Source organism: Acanthochromis polyacanthus, chromosome 7, assembly GCF_021347895.1.
Source record: "Acanthochromis polyacanthus isolate Apoly-LR-REF ecotype Palm Island chromosome 7, KAUST_Apoly_ChrSc, whole genome shotgun sequence".
NCBI classification, from domain to species: Eukaryota; Metazoa; Chordata; class Actinopteri; family Pomacentridae; genus Acanthochromis; species Acanthochromis polyacanthus.
Genome location: NC_067119.1, coordinates 33,522,807 through 33,541,008, shown reverse-complemented (window position 1 = coordinate 33,541,008; position 18,202 = coordinate 33,522,807). Strand labels below are relative to the sequence as shown.

General features: G+C 40.6%; 1 protein-coding gene across 10 annotated transcripts in view; it reads left to right on the top strand.

Annotated features, from left to right (window-relative positions):
• Positions 1 to 18,202, top strand: part of LOC110956318 (citron rho-interacting kinase) — a 68,506-nt gene that overhangs the window by 19,970 nt on the left and 30,334 nt on the right. For all 10 annotated transcript variants that reach the window (XM_022201697.2, XM_022201698.2, XM_022201693.2 and 7 more), the window contains exons 9-17: positions 665 to 790; positions 8,681 to 8,776; positions 9,012 to 9,128; positions 9,332 to 9,441; positions 9,676 to 9,850; positions 10,741 to 10,938; positions 11,044 to 11,097; positions 14,609 to 14,806; positions 17,587 to 17,780. In XM_022201697.2, the coding sequence (XP_022057389.1) occupies positions 665 to 790; positions 8,681 to 8,776; positions 9,012 to 9,128; positions 9,332 to 9,441; positions 9,676 to 9,850; positions 10,741 to 10,938; positions 11,044 to 11,097; positions 14,609 to 14,806; positions 17,587 to 17,780 (1,268 nt within the window). The remainder of the gene's footprint in view (positions 1 to 664; positions 791 to 8,680; positions 8,777 to 9,011; positions 9,129 to 9,331; positions 9,442 to 9,675; positions 9,851 to 10,740; positions 10,939 to 11,043; positions 11,098 to 14,608; positions 14,807 to 17,586; positions 17,781 to 18,202) is intronic.

Genomic DNA, 18,202 nt, shown 5'->3' with positions numbered 1-18,202 from the left:
AGCCGTTTCCAGCTAGAATAGTCATTTACCACATTAACAATGTCTAGACTGTATTTCTGATTCATTTAATGTTATCTTCTTTAAAAAACACTGCTTTTTTTTTTTTTCAAAAATAAGGACATTTCTAAGTGACTCCAAACTTTTGAACGGTAGTATACATTGTGCATTTGTATGTGCAGAGTCAATAGTTGAATATAGAACATGCTTTATTTTTGAGGGTGCATGTTGTATGTTCTTCTAAAGCAGTATTTTACCTCAAGCACTCGACATGCAGATTTGGTAAATAGTTCAGGGTAGATTTGATAGGAGCCTGAGAGGAAAGAAAACATGCACAGGGTCAGATTTCCATTGCTCCAAAAACTTCTCAACCATCTTGCCTGAATGCAAACAAGCTCTTTGGAACCACTGTGAGGCACTTTAATTAATAATAATAATAAATAAGTGATATAAACTTTGCAGAGGTACATCACTAACTGCTACAATATGTTGTCGCTTTTTCCTTGAAGTAGAAATTTTAAACCTAATCGCATTTTAATGTCCAAATCGCAAAAAATGTTTTTAACTATGGATTTTCTTGACCTGAGGTTGTATTTTTAAAACAAAAAAAACCCCAAACCATTCAGTCAGTTCAGTTTTGTGCATCATTTTTGGTCGTTGTCTGCAGGATGGAAGGAAGACTCTTGAGAACCAGGTGAAAAGGTTGGAGATTGTGGAACGCCGGGAGACGAAACTGAAGGATGAGATCCAGAGCAAGGCCCAGCAGATTCAGCAGATGTCAGATAAGATTCTGGTAACCCACCCTTCACCTCTTCTGTGGAGTTAAAATAATCAGACGAGGTGTGAGATAAACATAGCTCATTGTCATCATTGCAAAGGGACTACAATTTTACATAATAATTCTGAAAACCCCAGGTTTATCATTCACCATATTTATGAATAATTTTGAATGTGAAGTGCTATTTTTATATACACAGCCACATACATAATATTGTCTCATTTTAAAACCCCTACACAGACATGATACGACAGCAAGTATTTTCAATTACTTTACCTTATTAGCGTGGACGTAAACAACGTGTGCTTGATTGACATCTTTGTCTCATTTTTCTGGTTAGTTTTATTGCATCAATTAGTTTAGTCACAACATTTTATATCCTGCACCCTTACGCCAAGGTTAAACCTGATCAGAGGTCTTATTAGTGACAAACTACTGTGTAGGGGTGTAGGGGAGAAAATAGCAATTTTCATTTAGCTCCATAAAGTTGTTTTTGGTGCTAAATGGCACTAAAGCTTTGTAGATAATAGTGTCCTCTTAATACTGTCTTTTCTTTGCTCAAGTTTGTTTATTGAGTTTTTATCACAATCATTGCAAGTAGTATTATCACAGATTCCAAAATTGTGTCAAGTATAAAAAACATGTACCACAAACAAAACACAACAACAAAACAACCCCCCTGGTCACTACACAATGATTGAGTTAAATGCAAAATGCACAGAGTTGAAAAATAAATAAATAATTTTTAAATTAAAAAGCATTCCATCGCCACCCCATGCACACAAGTGGGCACCATACACACAGTCCGGGACATATGGTAAAAGCAGTCAGTTTGGAACAACAGTAAACACCAGTACTTCTACATATTTGAGGAAAGGCCTCCAGCTTTTGTTGAATTTGTCAAGAGAACCATTTAATGTACACCTTATCTTTTCCATCTTAATAAAGTAAAGAATGTCCTTGATTCATAAAGCATGAGAGGGAAGAATAGGAGACTTCCACTTCAACAAAATCAGGCGTCTAGCTAACAGGGTAACAAATGCTACAAAGTCCGCCTTATAGTTAGTGACAGAGTAGGGGGCAAAACCCCAAATAATGCTGTGAGTGCTGTCGGTTCGAATCGTGTCATGGTACAAATTGAAATGGAGTCAAATATTTGCGACCAATCAGAAGATAACAACAGGCATGACCAAAACATATGATGATGGGTAGCTGGAGCCTGGTGACATCTATCACAAGGGGGGTCAGCATCATTATAAATTTTTGAGTCTGACTCGAGTGAAGTGTATCTGATGCAAGATTTTGCACTGGGTTAGACCATGCCTAGCACAAATAGAGGAAGAATGAACCCGACGCAAAGCAATATCACAAAGCTCCTCGGAGATCCCCTCCCCCAGATCTTCCTCCCACTGTGTCTTCCATCCATCCATTCTCTATTCTTTATCCTCACTAGGGTTGCGGGGGGGGCTGGAGCCTATCCCAGCTGACTCGGGCGAAGGCAGGGGACACCCTGGACAGGTCGCAAGTCTGTCACAGGGCTACATATACAGACAAACAATCACACTCACATTCACGCCTACGGGCAATTTAGAGTAATCAATTAACCTCAGCATATTTTTGGACTGTGGGAGGAAGCGGAGTGCCCAGAGAAAACTCACAGGGAGAACATGCAAACTCCATGCAGAAAGATCCCGGGAAAGCCAGGACGCGAACCAGGGATCTTCTTGCTGCAAGGCGAAAGTGCGAACCACCACGCCACTGTGCAGCCCCCACTGTGTCTTGATTTTCAATAAAGAAATTGGCCACAGTGAATAAATAAGACTATACAAATGTGAGGTCATACCTTTTATGGCCGGAAATGGCCATAAAAGAATTAAGAATGAGTCAATAGGTGAGAGCCCCAGCAGAGTAGGGAAGTGAGAACTCAGATTGCGGATGAAACTATGGATCTGTAAATATCTGGAAAAAATGCTGCTTTGGCAAATGATACCTCTCTGAGAGTTGCTGAAATGATGCAAATGTATTATCATTATACAAATTGCAAAATTGTTTAATACCAGAGGTGCACCACAAAGAAAATGTACTATCAAAAAGAGAGGGATAAAAAACAGGATTAGCCGAAAGTGGAGCTAAATAAGAAAAGATCTGTAGACCAAAATGACATTGAAATTGCTTCCAAATTTTAAGAGTAGATTTAACTAAAATATTTTTTGCAATAGGAAGAGACTGCAAAACTGTCAATGAGGCATGTTTGGTGGAAAACGCCTCTATATTTTAGCCAAGAAGGGGGAACAGGTAGCCCCTCAAGAAGGATCCATAGCTGAATTACTTTAAGGTTGGCCGCCCAATAGTAAAACTTAAAATTAGGCAAGGCGAGCCCTCCAAGAGATCTCGGCCTCTGCAATACTTCCCTACGCAGCCGAGGGCCCCCCCATTCCGTATAAACTCATTAACTAAGCCATCTAGTTTATTAAAGAAGGTCTGGGAAATAAAAATGGGTATACACTGAAAAAGGTAGTACAGCTTGGGGAGAATGTTCATCTTAACAGCATTAACTCGAGCCACAAGGGACAAAGGTAGCAAAGGCCACCTCTGAAAATCTACCTGAATCTGAGACAATAAAAGCAGGGTAAAGTTAAATTTCAGACGAGATCGGGCGTGCCCAGCGTGGTGTGGCCATAAGTCAAAGGCGGCCGGAGTGGACAACATACCAGCGGAGGCTCTGAAGGAGGGTGGAGACGATGTGGTGGACAGCCTGCACCAGTTGCTGAACTTGGTATGGATGAGAGAGGAGATCGAAACCGACTGAAAGAAAGGCCTCCTGGTGAAGCTGCCGAAGAGCAGCCACAGTGTGGCAAGTGGAGAGGAATCACCCTTCTTTCCATCCCAAGCAAGGTGTTTACTAGAATCATCCTGGAGAGAATGAAGTATGCCATTGACCGGGAACTCCGAGACGAACAGGCAGGCTTCAGGAAAGAGAGATCCTGCACAGACCAGATAGCGACCCTCAGAGTCATCATGGAGCAGACGATAGAGTGGCGGACATTCCTGTATGTGTGCTTCCTGGACTTCGAGAAAGCTTTTGACAGTGTGGACAGGCAGACCATCTGGAAGATCCTGAGACACTACGGTGCACCAGAGAAAGCCGTAAACATTATCCGCCGACTTTACGAAGACTACTCTTGCCAGGTCATACATGACGGTAGACTTTCAGAAGAGTTCGCGGTAACCACCGGCGTCAGACAGGGCTGCTTGTTGTCGCCTCTTCTCTTCCTTGTTGTGTTGGACTGGGTCACACGAACAGCCTATGCCAGCTCAGGAAAAGGCATCCAGTGGACACTGATGAGGAAGTTAGAAGATCTGGAATTCGCAGACGACCTGGCTCTACTTTCACACCGCCTACAAGACATGCAAGAGAAGGTAGACGCCCTGAGAGAAACCTAGCAGCGTGTCGGACTGAGGATCAGCCAAGAAAAGACAAAGGTACTCAGGGCAAACAACAGGCAGGAGGCCCCTATCACCATTGAAGGAGTGGCAACGGAAGATGTGCAGGAGTTTGTTTACCTGGGCAGCAAAATCAGCCAGACAGGAGGTACAGACGAGGAAATCTTGGCCAGAATCAAGAAAGCACGCCAGGCCTTTGCCATCCTTTGACCAGTGTGGAAGGCCACTGCTATCTCAACCCGCACCAAACTCCGCATATTTGGTTCAAACGTCAAAGCCGTCCTCATGTATGGCTCTGAAACATGGAGGGTCATCAACAGACGCTCCAAAAAGATCCAGACCTTCATCAACAAGTGTCTCCGGCAGATCCTCAACGTTAAGTGGTTCGACAGAGTGTCAAACACCGACCTGTGGACAAGGGCCAACCAAGAGCCTATGGCTGTCCAGATCAGGAGGAGAAAGTGGCGATGGGTCGGCCACACGCTGAGGAAGGAACCTGCAAATGTCACCAGGCAGGCACTTGAATGGAACCCTCAAGGCAAGAGGAAGCGTGGGTACCCAAGGCAGACATGGAGACGATCCGTCATCAATGAGCTGAAGACCATCGGCCTGTCTTGGGAGGAAGCCAAGAGGAAAGCCAGAGACCGGGGGAAGTGGAGAGCTACTGTTGAGGCCCTATGTTCCATTAGGAGTGAAGAGGATTAATGTAATGTAAAGTTAAATTTGAATAGGTCCTAAAATTTGTCTGTAACCTGAATACCGAGATATGTAAAACCGAACGGGACAACTCTGAATGGGAAATTCTGCGTAACATTACGAGCTGCGTCATTTAGAGGAAACAGCTTGCTCTTGTCCAAGTTGAGTTTATACCTGAGATACAGCCAAAAGAATTAAGAAGATCAAGAGTTACAGAAACCGAAACAGATAAATTACAGAGATATACCAACAAATCATACACATAAAATGAAACTTTCTGTTCAAAGCCATTTCTGGTAATGCCAGTTATACGGGGGTCTGAGCGCAGTGTTATAGCAAGTGGCTCGATAGCTATGGCAAACAGAAGAGGACTTAAAGGGCAGCGCTGGCGGGGAGAGCGATGCAAAGGAAAATGTTCTGAGCATGTATTGTTCGTTCTAACTGAAGCCATTGGGGACGAATAAAGGAGTTTTACCCAAGAAACAAACCTCTGACCAAACCCAAACTTCTCCATCGTGTAAAATAAATAACTCCACTCCACATGGTCAAACGCCTTCTCTGCATCTAATGAGATCAGAACTTCCGTCAAAGATGAAGTGGAAGGTGCATATACTACATTAAAAAGTCGTCTGAGGGCCATCCACAGACGACTTTTTAATGTAGTATATGCACCCGTCAGGCATTTGACAGGATAGAATGGCCATATTTATTTAACGTTCTGCCAAGATTTGGATTTGGAAACAGCTTTCTTAAATGGATTCGAATTTTGTACATAGAACCCAGGGCCAGTATTTTAACAAATAATATAGTTTCAAAACCAATTACATTAGAACGCTCCACACGCCAGGGATGCCCACTATCACCAATGCTATTCATACTGGCTATAGAACCCTTGGCTATGGCAATACGAACACATACAGACTTGTCTGGTATCCGTATAGGAGAACAAGAACATAAATTGGCTCTATATGCTGATGATCTGATAGTTTTCTTAACAAAACTGTCTATCAGCATACCAAGCCTAATGCAACAAATTAAACTATTTGGACAGTTTTCTGGATATACTATAAATGACTCAAAATCTTCCATACTATTTTTAAATGAGGACGAAAGGCTAAAACCAATCATACAAACCCCGTTTATTAATGCATACGAGGGATTTGTATATCTTGGAATTAAAATTACCCCTGACGTTAAAACCATCGTTGCAAGAAATTACGACCCTTTGATCAGAGAAGTGAAGGCAACTCTGGATAGATGGATGACAATGCCCATATCAATAATTGGCTGAATAAACATGATTAAGATGAGCGTGCTACCAAAGTTCTTATACCTCTTTCAGTCACTCCCTCTACCACCACCAAAATTATTCTTTGATGAAATAAACAGTATTCTTAATGCTTTCATCTGGAATAATAAAAAGTCCAGGCTGAGACTTCGCTTGCTGTACCTGCCATATGAAAGAGGAGGGCTAAAATTGCCAAATCTGAAATGGTATTACTGGTCTGCGCAATTACGCTCAGCCATGTTTTACTTTTCAACTGAGATACCCCCAGCCTGGGTAAACATTGAACAAACATCAGTACCAAGCTTTGCATTGAAACTGTATTTGTACTCTGCAAATCCCAAATGCTTAAAGAAAATAACAAACAACCCTTTCTTTAAAAATACCATAGACATTTGGTATAGGGCACATCAACATGTTGGCGATCTTCCTCCTATTTCATGTCTCTCCCCTATATGGGGCAACATGTGCTTCAAGGCAGGAAGAGCGGATGGAGGTTTCAGAACTTGGGCATATAAAGGTGTACAGAAGGTGGCAGACCTTTATAAGGATGGTAGTCTCCTCACATTTGATCAACTATGTCAAACATATGACATTCCAAAGAAACATTTTTTTAAATATTTACAAGTAAAACATTTCATAATGTCAAAATACAAACACATTATATCTGAACCTCCGCTATCCCATCTGGAGAACCTTACACTGCAAAACTTAGAGGAGAAAGGTCAAATTTCTTTATTTTATGCAACTCTATTGGCACATGATAAGGAAACTACCACTGACAGGCTGGATGCATGGAGATCTGATCTTCAAGAGAATATACATGAAGTAGATTGGGAAAATGCATGTTTAAAAGCCCAAACTCAATCAATTAATACAAGGATGAAACTCCTCCAATATAAGTGGTTGATGAGAACTTACATAACTCCGACCAAACTGAATCACTGGTCGCCCAATATCCCAGATACTTGCAGCAAATGTTTAGTAGGAAAGGGCACTCTGTTTCATTGTGTTTGGGGCTGCTCAAAACTACAGAAGTTCTGGAAATCAGTCATACAAACTTTGTCTAAGATTGTTGGTGTGAGGGTGCCTCTTCATGCAAGGACATGTGTGTTGGGTATATTTCCAGAGAACTGTGTTTTCACTTCAAGTCAATCAACACTCATTGATTTTGGACTCCTGCAGGCCAGGAGGCTGATATCTTTATACTGGAAAAAATGGACGTACCCTCAATGCATATGTGGGTCAGGGAAATGGCATCTTGTGTTGTCCTAGAACGACTTACTTATATTGTCAGAGGAAGAGGGGAGGACTTCAACAAAATATGGTCACCTTTAACTGAGTTTCTCAGATGTTATGAGGCCAATTAATTTTGACAGTGGTGCTGAATTGTTGAGCTGTATGCTGCGTATTTATATTTATTTTATTTTATTTTTTTATTCTTTCACTTTTTTATTTATTTGGGGGGATCATGTTGCTTTTTGTTTGTTTCATGCTGAGAATTTGAAGTTTTTCATAATATAAAGCCCAATAAAGATATTGTTTTAAAAAAAAAAAAAGTCGTCTGAGGTTAAAGAAAGAGAACCTGTTTTGAATAAACCATGTCTGGTCAGGGGAAATAATGGAGGGCAAAACTGTCTCCAGCCTCATGACTAGTAGTTTGGACAAACGTTTAACGTCAACATTGAGGAGACTAATTGTACGGGAACTTGAACAAGCCAATGGATCTTTATTCTTTTTTAGGATTAATGAGATTGATGCTTGACTCAGAGTCTGATTAATAGTATGTCTTAACGCTGCTGAGAGATACTTTGTATTTGAATGAAGACAACTTTCAAGAATTATTATTATTGTATATCATGTCCACCTGTTATTTTCTTGGCGCATCATACCTTAACCTGTGCTGTGAATTAGGCCAGTGAAGAGTGCCCCAAAAATAGAAGAGGGGGTTGAAATCATAGGAATAAATGATAGTATGTTTCATGAATTTGATAACTCACAGCATCTGTGGCAACAAAAATGAAATGGTATTTATCTGTTCATATTGAAGTCACAAATATTTAATGCATTTTATGAAACCATGTCACTGGTTTTAAATATTTAACAAAGTAATACACTGGCTTATGAACTTTACCTTTTCAAATACTGTAGCAGACATAAAAAAAAATCTCTTAAATCTCTTACAGACTCCACCAAAGTCAAACTACAGCACAGCCGAGCTAGTAAACACTCATTCTAATTATATTTCAAAACAGGATAAGGCACATTAGAAGGAGGAACTCTCACTGATTGTGATTAGGTGTTTATGGTTTAGGAGTCATTTGGACTACTTCTAACTCACCGCAAATATATGAGCTTTTATTTGTGATGAAATATCATACCAAAAATTGTTTAGAAAGTACTTTTTCTACATTTAGCCTTTGTGAGCATGACCTCTGGTATTAATATGCTGTTTATAACTTATTTTTACTTTTGTGTAGGAGCTGGAGGAGAATCTGCGAGAGACCCAAGCTACAGCCCAGCGTTTGGAGACTCATCTTAAACAGAAGGAAAAACTTTATGAAGACAAGATAAAGGTTTGATTCCTCAATACATAAATCCATTGATGTTGCAGACACTTTGTTTGTAAAACAACATACTAATGAACTTATAGGAAGTGCTTAGTGCTATGCTTGTGGCCTTTGTGTAGCTGATTGAGTTGTGGGTGTCCTCTATGCTCAGGAGATCTACAGTATGTCATCTTCACACCATTCTTTGTCCTGTTAAGTGATATCCTGGTTGTGGTTCTGTGGGCTGCCTGGCATTGAGCAGGTGCTGGAGGCCCAGATGAAGGCGGACATGGCTGATAAGGAGATGTTGGAGTCCAGTCAGAGCAAATATGAGGAGGAGGTGCGGGAGAAGTGCAGCATCATCAGTGAACAGAAGGCGGTAAGAACTGACCAGCTTGGAAACAACACTATTTCAGGCGTATTTTAACATACACCACACTGACACACATTTCAGACTTGAAATAATATTATTATACAGCACAACATAATATCCTTAATCAGATCTCAGTTAAAGCCAGTATGTGAAAATGTAACTAAATGTTTAATTAAACACAGCTAACAGAGTCCAACATTTCTGTTCAGACCATAAATGCTATGGACTCAAAGATGAACAGCCTGGAACAGAGACTTGCTGAGCTGTCAGAGGCCAATAAATTGGCAGCCAACAGTAGTATCTACACCCAGAAAAACATGTAAGTACTTATACAGAATTCTTTGGGATTCTGCTTGACAGCAAAATAAAATGCATTACAGAACTTTTATCCAAGTGAAAGCTGTGGCCGTTTATTGTTATCCCAAGTATGAAGGTCAAGAGACTGATTAAAGAGGATGCAGTCTGTGCAAAATAATACCTGGAATTTTATCTTAGGAGTGTTGTACAACCTCCTATTAAGACTTTTCCTCATACTGATATGCGGTCTTTTTAGGAAAGCCCAGGAGGAGATGATCTCAGAGCTTCGCCAGCAGAAGTTCTACCTGGAGTCTCAGGCTGGGAAGCTGGAGGCCCAGAATGCTAAACTGGAGGAGCATCTAGAGAAAATGAGTCAGCAAGAGCAAAGCAATAAGAGCCGCGTGATGGAGCTGGAAACTCGGCTCAGAGAGGTGAGGAGATATTATAGGGGGCAGAGTAAAAAGCTGGTTTATTAAGCATGATTCATGTGTTGATAGATTTGTGGATATAAGCTTTCCCACAAGTGTGACACTCAAACGTTCTTTGCTTTCACCCTGTTCCCAATTTTTGTCTTACTGTTGTGTCAGTTTCAGCGCAATCTCTCAGTTCTATGCCTTTTTCTGTTTCAATACCAAGTAATTTTAAGTAAGTACTATGGAGAATCTCCACAAAGTGTATTTCTAAGCATAACAGACAACACTTTTAAAGGGTCAATAGATAAAGATGAGCACTCGACCTCTTCCATCTGTACTAATCTGGCTCCAAGTAGCAGATATACACCTGTGTATCATTATGTGAATTTATGATGAGGAATAGTGCATCATGACCCCATGCGGAAGCAGGGGCAGCTTATAAATTGGTTGTTAGATAATGATATATAGGCTCTAGCCACTAAATTTAAAGTTTAAAAAAGACAGATAATATTTAATGTACAGTTCATAAACATAGTGTATGACTTTGCATTGGAATATTAGTGCTGTCATGTAGGCTACAGAAAATGTTCTATAGTTGTCCAGAAAGTTAATTTTATGAGCCAGAAAACATTTGCAGAACTTCTGAATATGTGGTATTACCTACATATGCACTGTAATTTCGTAGTACTGGGCAATAAAACTTAATTCCTGTTCTTAATTCAGATGTAGCAGAAAGCAGCAACACAACGAATAAAGGCAGAGTCATAACAAGGTGAAATGTGAGGTGCAATGCTCTCTTATCCCTGTGGAAAGCTGTGTCATGTCAGCATGTCTCTGACTGCTCCTTGGGGTGAATCACCTCCTCTATCTCCTGATCCTGAACAGTCCCTTTCTGTCTGCCTTTGTAGATTGGGCTGGAGAATGAGGAACAAAAGCTGGAGATTAAACGTCAGGTGACAGAGCTGACCCTGTCACTGCAAGAACGTGAATCTCAGATCAGCAACCTGCAGGCAGCTCGCCGTGCTCTGGAGAGTCAACTGCAACAGGCCAAGACTGAGCTGGAAGAGACCACTGCAGAGGCTGAGGAGGAGATCACTGTGCTCAGAGTAAGAGAGAGAGAGTAAAGGAGTTTGGAAAATGATGTCTCCTTTGATGTTATATAATTGAGAGAGTAAAATCTGTCCCTCTGTCTCTCTTGTCATGTCTTCTAGTCACACAGAGATGAGATACAACGCAAGTTTGATGCCTTGAGAGACAGCTGTGCAGTAAGCCGCTCACTCCTCTTTTTTTGCTCTTTTAGTCTTTCCAGGAATAGATAGCTCTTCTGGCATTGGACACCAGCTGAATCATCACACATCAACACACTGCACTTCAAGTAGCCATGTTTCAGTCCATATGTATTTTTGACATTCTTGGTTAAATCAAATCTCAACTGAAAACACCCGATTCCCCGTGACTTTAAAAAACCTTTCCATTTCAAAATATAAGTGCAGAGTCCTCGTCATACTTTATGATCTAAAATTTATCACCAGAGGTCAATGCGCATATTTTCAAGGTGATCCCAAAACATTTTTGCTATGGCCATAGTTAGATGCAACATACCTTGCTGTTCCAAAAAAGCACCAACAGTGGCACATTCATTCATTCGCAGTATTAATTAACATATGAAGTAAATGAGTTACTTTTACTAAAACTAGCCCTGCTGGAACAGTTCAGGAAGCTTCCGTCCAGTAATCACTGTTATCTGGGATTTTTTTTGTTTTTTTGTTAGTCATGCTTTATAGTGTCACACACTCAACATTACCTACAAACACTATGGTTTAGTTTGTAACAGAACATTTGATGTTTTTCCCACATTACCCTCAAGAGCTTTACATTTGGTTAATCGGTTTTATTTTCCTTGTCAGCATAGTTATTTATTATTGTTAGACAACATAGGATGTTGCAGTCCTCATCTCCCACTAAACTTGAGAAATGATATCATGTTAAGATATTTGAGTGCCTTCAAATTCATGCACACTGTTCCGTTAATAAATACCAAGATCATCATGGTCCTCCTTTATCCCATTGCCCTACTTTTGAGATCCTCCCACTCGCAAACTGTTCAGAAAGCAATGTCCATAGATTCAGCTGGCCAGTGTTCAGGCAAACACAGCCAAATTCTGCAACAAGCAGAGCTTGAAATGCCACTCTGTTTTTCCCCTCTAAGACTTTCGATGTTGATTATTCTGTCTGTGGAATATTTTAGAAAACAGCAAGCTGTCTTGAAAACTCTTTCAATATAGTGTCAATGAACGTAATTCTTCAGGTACTCTCTTATCATTTTTAGTGTTCCATTGAAGCATTTGCATGAATCTGACTTAGCACACTAATGACCATCAAAGGATGAACTCTTTCTGTGTGGGACATAAACAGAAGACATTCAGTAACCACCACACTACAACAACATATACTGATCGCACTAGTTTGTCTTTAACTGCACTCACGGTGAGACTGTAAAATACCGACACTGTCAATGTGTTCTCTGGTTTGTCCAACTGCTTTGTATCAAGGTATATACGTATTTTGTGTCATGGAAGCACTGTAACCACTAAGTGCAGATACTGGAACTTAAGAGAGCCAAATTTGTGGGTGTCTTTTTTAACTGTACTAGTGCTAAATGTAGCAGAAAAGAATTAGGTATATACATAATTCAAACTAGAAAAAGCATCTTTAATACTTGTGTGAACTTAATGTTGTTTCACAGTGTACTAAGGTCACATGAGAGAGGCGCTTTACGGTTTTTATTCTTCCTGACTATCTACACATGACTAATGTTACAGTTTATGAATATGCCAATAATGTATTAGACCATTGTGGGCCATATTTAAATTAGTCAAGACTGCTTTTAGACTGGAATTGCCTAAAGACATTTCCGTTTCTTCTATAGAGATTTTCTCTGTTGAATTACCAGCAAATTCATTATATCCATGTATATGACAATTCTATCCATATCAGTCACCCGTATCTAGGTAGTAATGACCTCAGTAAAAAGAGGTTACATTTAAAAATTATGAATTTAGGTGAAACCTGCTCATTTACTGAAGGTGAGGATGTTCCTCTGTAATTTCTAGTTTGATTGTACAGTAAAGGCCATGTTAATTTTAATCAAGGAAACTGTGTGGCACCCACAGCCTTCACAAATAGCTGTGAGCAATTTACATTTCACAGCAATGAGGATGCAAACCTTTGGTGTGATTTACTTTAGGCCTTCAAGGTGCTGTATAGATTGGGTTGACAGAAGAGTGGAGTAAACATAGAGGCTTGCCAGAGCACCATTGCATCCATTCCACCGTTGACTTTTTGCCCAGCCTTGAGAGTTTAGTTGCTGCTGTCAGTCCCCTGCCTCAGGGGAGCAGAAGCACTGAGTCAGTACAGAACAGACAGCTAATTTATGTACTTAAAAGCTTTGCCTCTTCCCCCCTGCCACCTTGAAGTTCTGCGTAGTACACATGCTCCCATAACAACTGAGGATAAAGGGCTTTTAACAGGCAGCCTCATCAGCCTCTAACCCTCATTTCCCTACAATGTGCACAGTAGTCATGGCTGATTAAGGGAACAAGCTGATGCTGATGAAATGATTAGCCTGCTCCTTGCTCTAAATGCTGCTGGGGTTAAACAAGTAAGCTAGATATCATGCCAAAATGATTACTGCATTATATCACGAATCCAGATATCTGCATCATGTAATAATGCAGCAGTAGTGTTCAGACTGTGTGGGGTGTTGGGTCAAGTTTTTGTGTGGAGGAACAATAATATGAACAACACGTTCACCATTTCAGAAAAAAAAACAAAACGTCTTTTTACCTGTACATGATAAAAGTTAATGTTCATTAACTGTGATGAACATACTTTGCTATGCAGTATCTGGAGATTCCTTTCAGAGTTTGTGTCAATTATGTTAAGGCTTAGTAACGTGATGTAGAAGTAGATCAGTGCAGCTTAACTCACCTACACACTGCTGGCTATAACCACAGTGGGAGTGGGCGCATCCTAAAGCTTTGGCTTCTTAGGCACAAGTCTGTGGCATTGCAGTTAGAAACTCGAGGAATTAGTTGACCTAGCTCTCTTACAGACTGATGCTGAAGCTGATTAAGACAGACTGTAGCTGTGATTGTAGGATGATGTTGCCACTTTGATGTGGCTGCAATCATAGCTACGCTTTGGCTGTTATGATTCTGGCTGTGACACATTAGTTTATAATAGATGTAACACAAACTGTTGAAGGCTGGACAGGTTTTCTTTTTTAAAGCTGCTGCATTCCTGGACTCCTGTGGTGTATTGATAACACATTGTCATAACTGATAGAAACAACAATACTTTCTTGCCATATACAAACCACAGCTTCATCCACTACAGTCAGGCTGAGCAGCCGTAACTTTGCTCAAAGTCAGTAGGTATACTGATGGAGTACAACCTATTCAAGAGGAAATGAGCCATAAATGCATCCTTTCTGGAGTACCTATAAAGTGGTTCCATAAACTGGCAGTGTATTGTAACTGGACTAGACCAACACACCAAATGCGCATAAGGATCAGTTGAAGTGTTAAAAGTATTACAGGAAATACAAAATCAGTTCAGAAAAAATGCCATTGTGACTCTTGGCTCTATTCTGTAAAGACAAATACATAGTAGAGCGTCAACTTCATTGTTTTTAGGAAAACACTTGCAGAGTGAATACTGTGTATGTTTTCATCTGTTTAAATATGAAGACTGGGTGTTCTCATTTCTCTACAGGTGATCACAGATCTAGAGGAGCAGCTGACTGCACTGACTCAGGAGAATGCAGAGCTGAACCGCCAGAACTTTTACTTGTCCAAGCAGCTGGATGAGGCCTCTGATGAGAGAGAAGATCGACTGCACCTCAGCCAGGATGTGGATAGGCTTCGTCGGGAGGTGGCTGACCGTGAAATGCACCTTAACAACCAGAAACAGGTATTTGACTCCTTGTAATCATGATCTGGCACATCGTTAAAACCACTGACAGGTGAAATTAATATTTATCATCTTTGTTACAATGTAATGTCCTGTTGGAAAATCTCAGGTCCTGGCATTCATGTGGATGTTACTTTGAAATGTACCACCTACCTATCTAAACGCTGCTGCTGACCAAGCCTACTCCCTGGTGGCAGGAGCCTCCCTCAGCACGACACTATGTCCCACCTCACCAATGCATTCAAACCTTCGTGGTTTGCAGTAGAACAATCCAAATCCACTGAGGCCCCACCCTGCAACCTCCACGACCCAAAGGATACACTAGGACACCCCCAGACGTACTGTGTCCGTAGCCTGACAGTTTCGAGGGGAACCTACTCACTATTAGGAAGATGCTTTTAATGTTGTGGCTGATTAGTGCAAATGTACATATACTTTGCGCCTTTCTGTTTTGGAGTGGATACATTAGAATTGAGACTATTGTATTAAGGACATTTCTGCATCATAAGTATATTTTAACCAATCCCCACAGCTTTAAATCATGGTCTGATGGTTAAAACTTGTTTTCAAAATTAACGTTATAAGTTTTAAGTAAGGGTGGAGGTTATGCCTCAGTGTTTACTAAACTGATGGTTAAAGGCCTAGGGAATGCATTATGTCGTTCAGCGTCCTCATGCAGTATACATATGTGCATGTATGTATGTTCTTTCCCTACTCATGTGGGTTGCCCTCAACAGTCGAAATAAAGTGGACTAGCAATCCTCAGTAATCCAAAAATTGGTGTGTTATTTTGATTTGTTAGTAGAATCAGTTATAATACTTTCTACAATGCTGGTCTCCTATTATTGTCATATAAAGATACCTTGTGGAGTTTTTGATCACTAATTACTACTACTATAATATTAATGATCACTGTTGTGCTAGAGTGGATGTATTCATATGTATTTCAATGATTTCACGCTATTCCACTGATTGCAAAAGCTATATCAGGAATACGTTCAACACATTTATGAGACCTCAGAATGTGCTTTGAGGAAGTGAACAGTGAGTGAAAATGGAAACTTACGCTAGTTATTTAGTTATGGGACATTTGGATCAGATGGATGATCCAAATGGATGTATTGCCATCCATCAGTTTTATTTGTATTTTTGTCTTTCAGAGTTGGTAAAATGCTTCTGACACAGAAGCTTGGACTTAAAAGCAGCACTCAGAAAATGCCGTAAAAAGTCAAAAGGCTTTTTACTTAGATCAGGCAGGGTCAGTGACAGGGAAGCAGTCAGAGCAGGCAGAGCAGGACTACAAATCAGAAGAGGCAAAAACACATAAAGGTAAAGGTCAGGTTGACAGAAACTAGCAAGCGGAATGGAACACTATCACTACACAACGCCTCGCTGGTAAATGACAGGAGAAACATCAAGAAGCAGATTAGAGAGAAAGGAAAACAGAACAGAGACAGAGGTGGCTGATGTGATAGTTTGAGCGCTGACATTACTCCAAACTAATCAAGGAAATACTACAGTCTTTCATTCATTAATTCTCTTTAACACTTTGGATAGGTCACCAGTCTGTGTGCAATTAAGCACAGAAAAAAAACAGCTGACTTTTAAGTCCAGTTTTTTAGAGGTAGTCACAGTGTTTCCATTCAGCTGACACATCACCCATATGGTGTAGTGTTTGTCACATTTCTGCGTGAAATTGCCGCAAAATATCAGCAGTGAATAGTTACAAATTTAAAAAACTGTTTTTCGATTTCTATGTTAGTTGTATTCCTTCCTGTACTTCAGCTTCCTTCCCCCCACCAACTTCCACTCACAGCCAGACAACAGGTTTTCACTTACTCACATTATGTGATATCTCCACAAAACCTGTGACAGGTGACCTAGACATCTCTCCCAGCCTTGACAGTGTTAAGCGTAAATCGGGCAGCAGAACCTCTGGGATTATTTCAGCATTGTTATGTGTTGTATTGTGGATGCAGCGAGGAAGAGAGAGAGAGAGTGAGAAAAGGCTGTGTGATGTGTGCGCTGCCCCTGTGGGAGGATATGTGTGTGGGTGTCCAGCAGCGCTCTCAGTCCTGCTAGTTGTATAACCAGCGATGGGAGTCATAGACGAGGGATGGGGTGGTGTGTGGGAGTGATGTGTCATCCCCATCACTCCCAGGTCGTGTCAGCTGTGGAAGCGTTGGACTTCAGAGGGCCGTGGTGTTGCTGCAGCACCGGCAGAGGCTATATTTGTCTCTCAGTGCTTTGTCTAAAGCAGTGCGTTGTAAGACATAAAACATAGTGCATTGTGTAGGCTTTGTGAAAAACAGAGAAAAACATTCTGTGTCCAAACGTGTCATGTAAATAACTCCAAAGTAACACTGATTCTGGCACCTTTTAATTAGTATTTGGGGTTATTATTTAAACTGAATTTTTGAACAATCATTTACAAAAAATCATTTACATTTTTCCCCTGTTAAAAGGGTGTTTTTCCTTGCCACTGTCGCCTTTGGCCTTGCTCTGGGGATCAGGCATATGGGTTCTGTAAAGCGTCTTGAGACAATTTGACTGTAACTGACGCTATATAAATAAAATTGAATTGAATTGAAAATTGAATATTAGTTGTCACACAGGTATGCTATTTTAAATTGCTATCAAACGGTCTTAATACGCCCCTATTCAAGGATCATCATTTATTTTAGGCATGGTGCAACTATTACATGTAAGCAAATATCTACAACTCTCCCACAGTGATCTAGTAAAATGTTATTTCTAATCTTAATCATGCTTTGTACTAGAACCTTGAGACACTGAAGACCACATGCACCATGCTGGAGGAACAAGTTCTGGAACTGGAGACCCTGAATGATGAGCTCTTGGAGAAGGAGAGACAGTGGGATGCCTGGAGGGCAACACTGGAGGACGAGAAGAACCTGGCAGAAAGGAGGACCAGGGAGATCCAGAGACTGCTGGACACTGAGAAACAGAACAGGTGACCACATTGTAACACTTGAAACTGTGTGGACTTTTATTAAAAAATGGCCCTAATTTCTCTGGTGATGTTTGCCTAGCAGTTCTAACTCTAGTGTGTGCTGTTTCTTGTTACTATAGGTGACTAACAGACTGGGCTGTCGCACCTAACATATTTCTAATGGGTGTATAATAGAGAGTAATTAACTGTATTGAGATATTAGTTTCTTTATCCATTGTGCATAATGTAACAGTCCAATAATTGTATTCAAACCACAGGACATTGTAATAAAAGCGTGAGTTTCTTTTTTCGACAGTGGAAAAAAAACTATTTTTGCTCCAAATGTTTCTGTTGCTATCAGTGTTGGATTTGGCTCTCTCCGCCTACACACAGTGAATGCTACAGGTTTGGCCATTTTCTCCAGGGTTTGCCAAAAGGTATTC